This window comes from Rhynchophorus ferrugineus, unplaced genomic scaffold, assembly GCF_030347505.1.
Source record: "Rhynchophorus ferrugineus isolate W39M unplaced genomic scaffold, kcgeb_rfMv2 rfM3, whole genome shotgun sequence".
Classification (NCBI taxonomy): domain Eukaryota; kingdom Metazoa; phylum Arthropoda; class Insecta; order Coleoptera; family Curculionidae; genus Rhynchophorus; species Rhynchophorus ferrugineus.
Genome location: NW_027472582.1, coordinates 10568180 through 10579629, shown reverse-complemented (window position 1 = coordinate 10579629; position 11450 = coordinate 10568180). Strand labels below are relative to the sequence as shown.

The following is an 11450-nucleotide window of genomic DNA, read 5'->3' as shown; positions in this document are numbered from 1 at the left end:
AGCAGCTCAAGCTTACCATTAAGGAACATGTAGTCATTTTTTGGCTTATAAGTCTTCCGCTCTAGAATTTATTGCCTAGACTGTTCAGCTTCTCCATTTCCATAGATCCCCAAATTATTTTCTCCCTGATTATTCTGGGTAACCTCGTTCGTTTGCGATGCATCTATAACTAAGCTACCGCCCTCCTCGTCGCTGCTGTACGACTCCGCTTCATCGTCCGAACTTGATAGAATACCTGAAAGCAGCGGGTCATCACGAATTGTTGGTCCAAACGGAAATCGCTCACCACTATCCAGATTAGGTTGCATGCTGCCGAACTCTTGAGGCCAAAAACGTCGATTGTTGTTTTGGCTCTTTTTCTTCTTGCTACCGTTCGGAGAGTTGGCTTGCGCGTTTTCTGGCCCGCTGGGTGTGCTGGCGTCGAGCATCGGTTGGAGAATCCGCCTTCGCGCGTTAATAAACCAATTATTTACTTGGAGTAGCGTAAGGTTGGTTTGAGCTGCTATGTGGCGTTTCTCATCTTCCGTGGGGTAAGGATGCTAGTTCAACAAATAAGTAAATCAGAAATCAAGCGGCCAATTTAAGGGAGCGTGCTGCTGAAGTTATTGAGAATAGAAATGGTTATTTTTTGTTTTGAATTAAAGTAACAAAGAGATGTGGTTAATCGATTTAGAAAATGCATTTATGCAATACTGCGAAATACATACATTCATCATGATAAACTGAGCACTAATCGCAGCGAATTAGATCACTTGTAAACTGGTTAAAATTGCATTTTGATGTGAATTTTTACAATATCTGCATTTTCAATCGTTTTTAGCTGTGTTTATTGAGCTTCCCATGGTTTCTAAATATCGGTTGATTACTTTACGAGTTCTTTAATGAAATGCTAGCTATGGATATAACAAGGATTTACCTTGATAAACCAGGATTCTAATTTTTTAAGGGTTCTTTTAGTGATACAGGGAGATATTTTGACTGCGAAGGAAGATTTGTGTTTAAACACAAATGTCAAAAGTTCAATGTAAGCTGCATCCCCTACTCTTATACCTTTAAAAAGTCCTGCATGTTTGCTTATTTTCCTTCTTATATATCATCACTACTTGTGCTGCTAATGCTTTAACAATTTTCATTATATCACTTAGCAGTAATTGTCTTCACTCTTCTAATTTAATTTTAGTCACCAGACCCTTATTTTTCCTTAATTATCAATAACGTTATATGTCTCATCTTCATGTATCCATGTTCACCTTTCAAGGCAACTAAGAACAGCACAAAATAGTTTGTGGTATATAACATAAATGGCATATCCATTAATGTTAAACACATATCTAAGGCTTAATTTAAATTCTAGCAAGTTTTGCATGTTATTTTCGGTTAAGTGGTTCAAATTCTGAAGGATATAAATCAACCCCCTGAAAACCCAGGCCATCATTTTCCATAAGAAGCGTTACGCATTGTGCGCCTCGCAATTCAAGATCGATACTGCAACGTCACGTACTTAGGTCTCCACTTCGACCGACAATTCGGTTGGCATTCCCAAATCCAGAAAACAATCCAGAAAGGTTCAGAGATAGCAAAACTTCTATCTCCTCTGGTCTGCCCTTCTAGCAGACTTTCTATCTCCATCAAATGCTTTTTTACAAGATATTAATCCGGTCCAGACTCTTCTAAGAATCTAATGTCTACCTCAAGTTTGTTACACCCAACTAGGTGAAACGGCTCCAAGTTTTCCAAAATAAACTCCTCAGGAGAATCTTAAACACTCCATTGTTCATTAGAAATAGTCAAATTCACTGAGAACCTAACACTCCAGAAATGAAGTACTTAATATCTCAATCCTTCCACAAACAACTCAGGTCAATGCGTCATGCATTCCACCACTGGTTTTAGACCAGAACAAAAAAACATGTTCTTTTCTTGCAATAATGCAAATGTTTTTGCGATATTTCTTGTGAAGACTTCATCTTCAGTTTAGATTCTATACATATGACTAATGTCAAGTCTAATTTCTTTCTTCAGATAGAACCAATTGCCACTTCATTATAATTATTCGTGCTAATTGTGGTGTGAAACCTTTCTTACAACTTGCTCTAACAATCTTACACTTTTGATAACAGAAACTTGAAATGAAACTAAAATGAAACAGGCAGACAGAAAAAAAAAATTGCATGGTTACCTAGATTTTTTTGTTTTCAATAAATGCACCTTGCCCGTTCTTTGTATTAGTGCTTTATATCTTATATGACAAAAATAAAATGAATTACAGATTTAGTTGGAATTTTGACCATAACGAAGATATAATTATGAACAATGAGATATAATAATATATGATGTAAACTGTGTAAGATTAAAACATTGTTATTACCACTAAATGTTGAAATAACCACGACCTCATTACGCTGGTGGCATGCTTAGGTAGCACACCTCGTTTCTGCTTTTTTCCGCCTCTGGAAAAGTCGCTGTCGCAGTCGTCATTGCTGCCGCCGGGAGTCGTAGGCGCTGGCGAGAGAGGTCCCGAACTATCTGACGGTGGCGCCGTGTTCGGCACACATAGGTGTGCCCCTATTGTATATATTAGATTTAAAAAAATAATGCCAACTTATTTTGTTTGTAACTTATTATTATATCATTAATTATTACCATTGAAACAAACATTAGAAATGGAAAAAGTAATGGTGCATTTTGTGGGCCAGAAATTTGTGTTTTGTTGTTATTAGAGAAAAAAAATTGATATTTTTTGGTGTTCAGGCACCGAATTATTTTTGCATCTTTTTGATAGGATAAGTATTTCATGGAAAGTGTAGGGGACGATGAAGATAAAGGGAATATTTTGTTTCTAACTTATATTATTAATTATTACCGTCGCTACATACTAGGGGCAGCGGTTAATGATTTTTAATATTCTGTCAGAAAAAAGTTTGCTAGAAAAGGGAAAAGTAATTTATTTAAAGTAATTGTGAATTTTGTAGATACACAAATCCAAAATGTATGTGAATGGGATAATTATGAAAATAAATGGAGGGGGTGGAATGAGTCAGATTCGACCAATAAGAAAAGCAACAACGGTTTAGGTCATTATAGCTAACTATAACATTATCATTATTTTATTTTATTTTGTTTTATCATTAGAATTAAACGAACCTATTTGTGATAAAGGTGTCGACCCATGCACAACCAAATTCTCCGCCACAGGTGGTACGGGCGAAGGTTGAGCGGGTACCCCCGGGGTGGGTTGGAGAGGTGGTGTAGGCCCTCCGTATTGAGGTAACGAATAAGCGCTAGTATCCAACTGTGCTCCAGGAGGTCTTTCCAAATGGGTCGGTTGTTGCGGTGGGATAGTCTAGATTTGAACGAACGACAATCGATCAATGCGATATCGAAAAACCAGCACACTTTGTACTTACCGCGTGCGACGGACTAATGGAATATTGCACGGGGCTGTTTGATGCCGAGCCGCTCTCTGAATTATGAGACATCATACTATTGTTATTTGACTCGATGTTGTTGATCAAACCTGTCCCCAGGATATCTAGAAACGATCGTGGATGGTTAATTGAAGCAAATTTGATAGCAAATCGTCTTACCTTGTGGGTAATCGGAACGAAGCAAATTTTCTGACTGCATTTTACCCTTTAGACAGGTGATGTATCTATTACAGAAATCTTTACATAGTTCCTGGACTTTTTCTAGCTCTAGCAAATGTATCCTTAAAACCTGAATCGCCTTTATCATCTGCAAGCAAAGTTTCCTACTGTTTGTATGTTTTGCTATTTGTAATTATATAAATGTAATATAAAATATTCGAGTTTATGTGATGAGTTTAGTTCGTGTCAGAGTGATATACGAATATTACAGGAGATTTTAGAGATATAGCATTTTCAAAAAAATATATTTTTAGTATCAAGTAGCACGATATGTTAAGAATACTTTCAAAAATATGCAAAAGTTTTAGATAGTTTATCTAAAAATCAAGTAACTTAAAATTTACTAGCAACTAGTAGTTATTCATCAAATGAATTTTTCTCGATGATGATGGTGTAAATATGGGGATATTGTAAAAATGTTTCATTCTATCCTTGTACTCCCAAAAATTCAACATTTTGTCATAAAATAATGCAATAATTTTCTTAAAATAATTAAACACTTATCACTTATCAATAAAGAGAATTTTTTAATTTCAGAGAAATTTATTGTATCGTTTGTTATTGCTTAAAATATTAAATAAAAAACATACACTATACCAAAAAGTACAGGGAATTGGTTCTTTGAAAAATACTGTATATATATATATATATATATATATACCCAAATTTTGGGTGTTAACTGGTCATTTAACTATTTTATCACGCTCAATCGAAATGATCAAAAATTTTATGAGTCAGATTTGTGGAGATAAGGCTGTTTAATTTTGAATCAGGACAACTCATTATCTCCCTAATATTGGGAATGAATTTCCGGCTAAAAACTAGGCTAACGCCATCGATTCTCGTTCGAGAATGCTTGTCGATAGAATAACAAAATATGTTTTCTTTTGAAAAAACATTTTGAACAATACTTACAAGCGATGTATGAACTCAAATGTAGTCACTGGAGTCAAGTAATGTAAAAGAAACTAAGTAGGGCGCTAGTATAAGAATTCGTAGAAGTTAATATGTTAAAGAATGCCTAAATACAAATTTTGTAAAGTACTTGATGAAGTATTGCATTTGTAAGGCTATTAGGTTATTATTAAAATAAAGTCCAAAATTACAATTTGTGCATTTTATTTACACACATATTACAAGATAATTTGATAAAATACGGGGTAAACGTTTTCATTCCATAGCGATGCCAAATGTTTATGAAAATCTAACATCCCTCATCAAATGTATATAATTTATTCTTTTTTGTATTAGAATTACTATGAACTGTGTAAATTGAATATTTTGGTAGATTTGTTAAATTTGTATCTCATTAAAATTAAATTATGATTAACATTATTAAAATTTCAGTAGGTTTGCCACTGATACAATTTTTGTTTTGGCAAATATAGCGTACTTGATTTTAATAACAGTATTCACGCAGTTTCCAACTGAAATCGTGGTATTATTGGGTACCTTTTAGAGTTATTACCTGCAATCAGTAATTTTCTTGCCAAGTGGTATACTGATAGTATTTTTTGCTTGATATTCTTTAATATTCTACCACATTTCATGGTTAGTGTGTCTGGAATATTTATTCATTTTAGTTCTATAAAAGTTCTAGTATTATTTTTAAAATTATAAATTCAGTTACAGTCACCATCAACGAATCCATTCTACAAATTTAGGTTATTTGCCCTGATAATCAAAGTTCAATTTTCGTTTGTTTCCTCATCGTTGGTAGCACAAAACCATAAGGTAAATAATCCAAATGAAAACAAAACGCGCTAAATGTTTCTGATTGATGTTTGATTTAACATGGCGAATTTTGAAATTTAGTGTTTTTATTTCTGGTAAAATTTTAGTAATCTCATTTTTTGTTTTAAAATGAATGTATTTGGAATAAATGAATGTATTTAAAATTTGGATAAATAATACACATTTTGTCTTTTAGTAATCAATGCTCGGCACTTTTTTGGTAGAACGTAACAAGTATTAAAAAAAGTAGATAAAAAAGTCTTATCAACGCCATATAGTGTATGGTTTAAATCACAGGGGTGACCAAAAAGCTATATCAACAATTCACTTACCAGGCCGTCAATTTCTGGCTCGTTCGCTAAGAACGGTTTTCGATCCCTTTCTTGGTGCTGTACAAATGCTTGTATATCCAAATTGAAGGCATCACTACTCTGAGGTTCGGGCGATTGCGTTGCTAGCTCGCATCGCTCGAACAAAAGGGCCAGCAGGGGAAACAGGGGATGTCTACAAGCAATAAAATCGTTAACACACATCGCTCATGGCTACCACATCTCATAGAAACAACGTACTTGTAAACTGCCCTCTTGTCAGCCTCAAATTGAGCCTGGTCGGTGTCGGGGGGTGCGAAGGCAGCTTGGGTAGCCGAGGGTGGTGCAGTAACCCCCGCGGGATCTCCTAGAGAGCCTGCGGGGGCTGTCGGCGCCGGGACGCTCAGCATCGTACCGGCGCAATTCATGGAATGAAGATGGAGGTATACGGATTACCTACAATTCAAAGAACCATGTCGTTAAATTTTATATAATCATTTAAGGTAATGATAATATAGCCCGCCCAATAAAACGGTAATCATATAAAATATCTTCTGGCCTTCTGTACTTAACAGAAAATCGAACTCAAAGTTTCCAAATACCGAGTGATAAATCTATATTAGTTACATAACCGCTTAGAATAGCGTTTACAACGATAGCCGATGTACATGAACACTGCACTTTATATGAAATCAAACGGTGAAAAGTGGTTTTGGTGTTTATGTTTCTAGATTTTGGTCCAATATATGTTAAGATTAAGATACTTTTGTGTGCAAGTGCATTTTCTAATTTTTTATACCAACAAAATATGTTGAATAAATTGACGAATGCGGTGACAATAAAAGACTACAGGGAAGTGTAGATATACTATATGATTGGTTCGTTCTGCGCATGCGCAATTTATCTGGTTTGTTGTTTTGTTTATTAATTGTTTTGTTGTGTTATCATTATGTTAATTTTTTGGTAATTCTATGGTTATGTATTTACAGACTTGTTAATTTCTTATGTGTTTGTGAAAAGCTTAAAATTAAAAATAGGAGTGAAAATTATATATTGTAGATGTGACAACATCAACAAAATTTGATATGATATGGTAATTTTTAAAGCTCACATAATGGCAGAGAATGTAAAATGTAACTAGTTATTTAACACCCTTTCCTAGAGTAAGGTGCATGTATTGTCACTGTTGTTGACATTATTGTACATGTTTGTTCCAACATATATTTGTTGGAGCGACAGGAAACGTTTAGGGCACATTGGTGGTATAAAAAAGCAAACATTTGAACAACATAATAAGTATATGAGAATTGAGGGTGGGTATGTGATGACTATTAACAGAAACGAATTGGATTATTTATAGTTTTTATGGTTTTCAGTTGACAATACAGCTTACCCGAGGAAGCCCCTTATAAACCATGGGGCATTGAGTAATATGATTGCAACACTTGGAGTAGTATGTCCCTCAGAGATGTACATGTACAACACCTGTGCACCTGTGCTCCGTAGAGACAGACTGGACGCGCTAGCATTTTATACAGAGTCGTTTTCTGGGGGATTGGAAGTTTACTTTTTCTGCAGAGGAAGATCGTCGAGTATCTGTGTCGGTGTTTTTATAGGTCAAGCTCCATCCTTGGGTTCTTGACTGAGGGAGAGACTTAGCGTCTTCTCTTTTAGTGTTGGGAATCCCATAATTCTGTAAAAACCTTCTCTCTCCTGAGGAATGCCATACTATTTTCAAAGACCAATTCAGATCGTTGTTATCGCTATTTTTTCTGATACAGGTGATACAAGTTTGATTTATTTATAACTGTATTCGCATCGTGATCAACTGTTTTTCAAAGAAGGCCCTTAGATAATCTATTTCTCAACGAAATACGAACATATAAACAATAAAAATATCAAACATAACCAAACTAAATTGAAATCTTATTTATTCTATCTAAGGACCTCCGCGCTCAACTCAATATGTAACATTCATATGTTACATATTGTTAATTTTCTTGTAGCTTAACTCCAAATGTCAATTTCAAACAGGTTTTAATGAAAATGTTTTAATGAAATGCACATGCTTACGTCGTCATCATGACCGGGATACTGCAATTCGAATACATATAAATATAACTTGATGTCCTTTATGTGAGCATACCTCATCAAAATTACAGCTCGTTGCTTATATCATAGGAAATATATGGGAAACCATAAGAGCGCATCAAAGGGTGAGAGGTGAAAGTTATTAAAATCTGATTAAAATATAATCTCAGCTAAACTAGCTGCTAAAATTCCAATGGATGCTATATTGGAAGAAACTCGAGCTAATTTAAACAGTGGCATTTTGGAAATACTAGATTTATCAACTTATAAAGAATTATATCATATTCAGCAAGCAAAGCACTTGAATTCCACAGGTACAAAGCTTGATGCTAGAAGTGTTGAAGCATGGGTAAATACAGGATGTCTGTTGTTCTATAAGCCACAATTTTAGTTTCTGGACCCTACTTTAAAGGAAGAATATTTTATGTTAATCATAATGAATGAAGGATAATATGAAATTTTAAAAGAATATAGCTATTATTACTTAAAATAGTAAAATCTAGTTAACCATGTAAAACAAATGTTCGTTTATTATTTCTCAATGTCATTTTACTTTGTGAAATTTGAATGAATAGGTTAGTCTCAATAAAATGTAAAATTACGAGTAGCAAAAATACTTAATAACGTAAATTTTAAGATTAGTAGCGCCGTTGTACGTTTCAGGTACTTAATTAACGAAGATACGTTTGGTTTGAACGGATAAAATAGTAGGGCGTTGGTGTGCGTCAAAATGTTAAATATCAAACTATCCGCGGCATAAACAAAGAAGACGCAGCAGCAGCAGTAGCGGTGGCGGCAGAGGAGAAAAGAAAAGGAATCGAACCGGCCGTTAGGAGCGCGCCCCCCTCCAACCCCCCCGCCGCCGCCGGCCCCTTGGCGCGCTCTAACATTTCGGCGCGCGATCCGTTCCGAGCAACCTTTTCTTTCGCCCATTTCCCGATACCCGAGGGATGTTTTCTTCTTGGCCCCACGGTTTGCTGATTAAAATATTATAAAATCGATGAGGGGGCAAAAACGGCTGCGGCACGTCCGTCGAACAATCATATTATCGTTAAGGAGCAATCCAGGACGGAATTAGTTAAATTAAATTTAAAGAAGAGAACCGCCTCCCGTCTTCGCTTCTCATTCGCCCGCTGCTAATTGCCGCAGAACCAGAATCGGACGGCGGGCCGGGCGAATTTATCCCGCCGACGTCGAACCGGCTTTTTAATTCGTGACAACACTAATTAAAACTATAAATTCTTGTTTGATTTTTTTTATTAGAAAAAAAAAATCGTTTCATTGTATGATCACTATCAATAGGCGGTTAAGCTACTATTACTAAAATATGCAAAGTGATCAAATCAGATCAAACATGCATCCGATCTGATTATTCGACATATATAGACTTTACAATAAGACTAATTAATTAAAATAATATTTTATACAGGAGATCCCTTGTATTGCAATTTGTAAATTCGTTTTACAATCAAACAATATTTTTCTTTTCATTTTATTCTAGTTAAAAAGACACAATACTATCACAATAAAAGAGATACAATGCTGGTGAAGTTCGAACATGTAAATCAATGAGCCTGCGGAAGTCGTTCGGTAGTCAAATGTCTGCAAAATTCTTCAAAATACTGGTTATATCAACTACAGATTATAAGCCGGAAAACGTTCTTTTAACTCTTTTTTTGTTTTGATAAATTTGGTCGTGGCTGCTTATTACTACAGTGATTAAAAATACTGAAGCCAAACAGGACAGATTTCATCTCTAATCAGTTACTTCGGACAGGAACACGATAATTGAGGCCTCCTCTTGCCAGTAAAATTCGTTAGAGAAGTAAACATGTTTACTGTTTAATATTAAGTTGCAACGGTTTATATTGAAAATATTTTTAGTGTGTTGCAGCTGCACTGAATATTAGTATGAGCAGAGTCATTAAAATATCTCAAAAAAATGAAAAATATAATCTTGGATTCACCGACAAAAAAATGGTCTAGTTCTATCAGAGATCAAACATATGAAATGAATAAAAACAGTGAGTACCTTTTTCAATATTAACATAATGTAGTACAGTTATTTCGGAGGAAACTGTCTGGAAAGTATCCATAGATAGCTTAGAGCTATGGTCTTTGAGGCATGTAGAACATCCCTTAGTACACTGTTAGATAATATAGGATTTAAATGGTGTAAAGATAACCCACGAGGAGGTCTAATGGAACTTCCAGACATTAAATGCTTTAAAAAATACAATTTTTAAAAGCATTTAATAAAATCAAGGAAGCTTTATTATTTAAATTTGTGTATTTAGAAGAGACATGGATTTCAGAATGGGACATGATATGAGATGGATGTTATTAAAAAATGTTAAGACAATAAAAGTTGAAAGCAAAAAGGTAAAATGTTGGAATAACAATTAATAAGGTATGATTAGTCATAACTTCTTAGTAGAATTATTGAGTTGTAATGGTTAATAACACCTTTGGTTGGAATACGTACTCAAAACATTTTGTCGCACGGACGCTATTTGTTTATTTTATATTTAGTTCAAACTTTCGTCTCGCCAAAAAATGGAACTGAATCGTGAACATTTTCGTGCGATGATTTTTTACGATTTTCGACGTGGATTATCACAACAAGAGTGTATTAATGAACTTAATTTGACTTTTGGCGATGAAGCTCCATCAAAAACCACCGTGAATCGCTGGTTTAATGAATTCAATCGTAATTGTAGTTCGCTGTCCGACGAGTTTCGGGAAGGTCGTCCAAAATCGGCTATTGTGTCAGAAAACACCGATGCTGTGTGCGAAATGATTAAGCAAGATCGTCCGGTCACCTATTGTGAGATTGAGGCATCCCTAAGCATTAGTTCCACCAGTATATATGCGATTTTACATGAACACTTAGCTGTGCAAAAGTTATGTTCGCGTTGGATCCCACACAATTTGACAATCGCTCAAAAAAGGCTCGTGTCGATTGGTGCAAAGAAATGCTTAATAATTCAATCGCGGTGTTTTGAAAGACGTTTATAAAATCGTGACAGATGACGAATCATGAGCCCGAAAGTAAGCAGCAGTCGACTGTATGCGTGTTCCAAGATGAACCAAATCCAACAAAAGATGTTCACGCACGAAGCACTTCAAAGAAAATGGTAGCCCGTTTCTTCGGGAAAACTAGTCATATTGCAACAGTGCCTCTAGAGGATCGTAGAACAATAAATACTGATTGGAACACAACCATTTGTTTGCCAGAAATCTTCGGTGAAATAAGGAAAACAAACAAGAGACGCCGGATTGTTCTTCATCATGACAATGCTTCATCATCACACATCGGTTCAAATAAGAGACTATTTGAGTACTCAAAACATCGAATTGATGAAACAATGACTTCTTTTTGTTCCCATCCGTGAAGAATAAACTGCGTGGTCAACGATTTTCATCGGCCGAAGAAGCTATTGAAGCGTTCAAAAATCATGTTTTGAAGATACCTCATTTGGAATGGAATAAATGCATCGAAAATTGGTTTAAGCGTATCGATCATCGTGGCGAGTACCTTGAAAAACAATAAAAATATATTCGCATCTTAACTATTTGTTTTTTTTCCTATTCCCGAAATAAAAATGGTGACCCTCGTATTAGCCTAATATAAGAGCGACAATATTAATCGTATCTCGGAAAGGAAAAA

At 35.1% G+C, this 11450-nt stretch overlaps 1 protein-coding gene across 6 annotated transcripts in view; it reads right to left on the bottom strand.

Annotated features, from left to right (window-relative positions):
• LOC143193517 (homeobox protein PKNOX2) overlaps positions 1-11450 on the bottom strand; it is a 48678-nt gene that overhangs the window by 2811 nt on the left and 34417 nt on the right. For 5 of the 6 annotated variants that reach the window (XM_076399766.1, XM_076399763.1, XM_076399764.1 and 2 more), the window contains exons 2-9: positions 5951-6145; positions 5714-5885; positions 3588-3735; positions 3408-3532; positions 3145-3343; positions 2369-2565; positions 287-539; positions 17-235 (exon numbers count right to left, since the gene is read on the bottom strand). In XM_076399766.1, the coding sequence (XP_076255881.1) occupies positions 69-235; positions 287-539; positions 2369-2565; positions 3145-3343; positions 3408-3532; positions 3588-3735; positions 5714-5885; positions 5951-6117 (1428 nt within the window). In that variant the 5' untranslated portion in view covers positions 6118-6145 and the 3' untranslated portion in view covers positions 17-68. The remainder of the gene's footprint in view (positions 1-16; positions 236-286; positions 540-2368; positions 2566-3144; positions 3344-3407; positions 3533-3587; positions 3736-5713; positions 5886-5950; positions 6146-11450) is intronic. The other variant, XM_076399767.1, reaches the window with a different exon arrangement.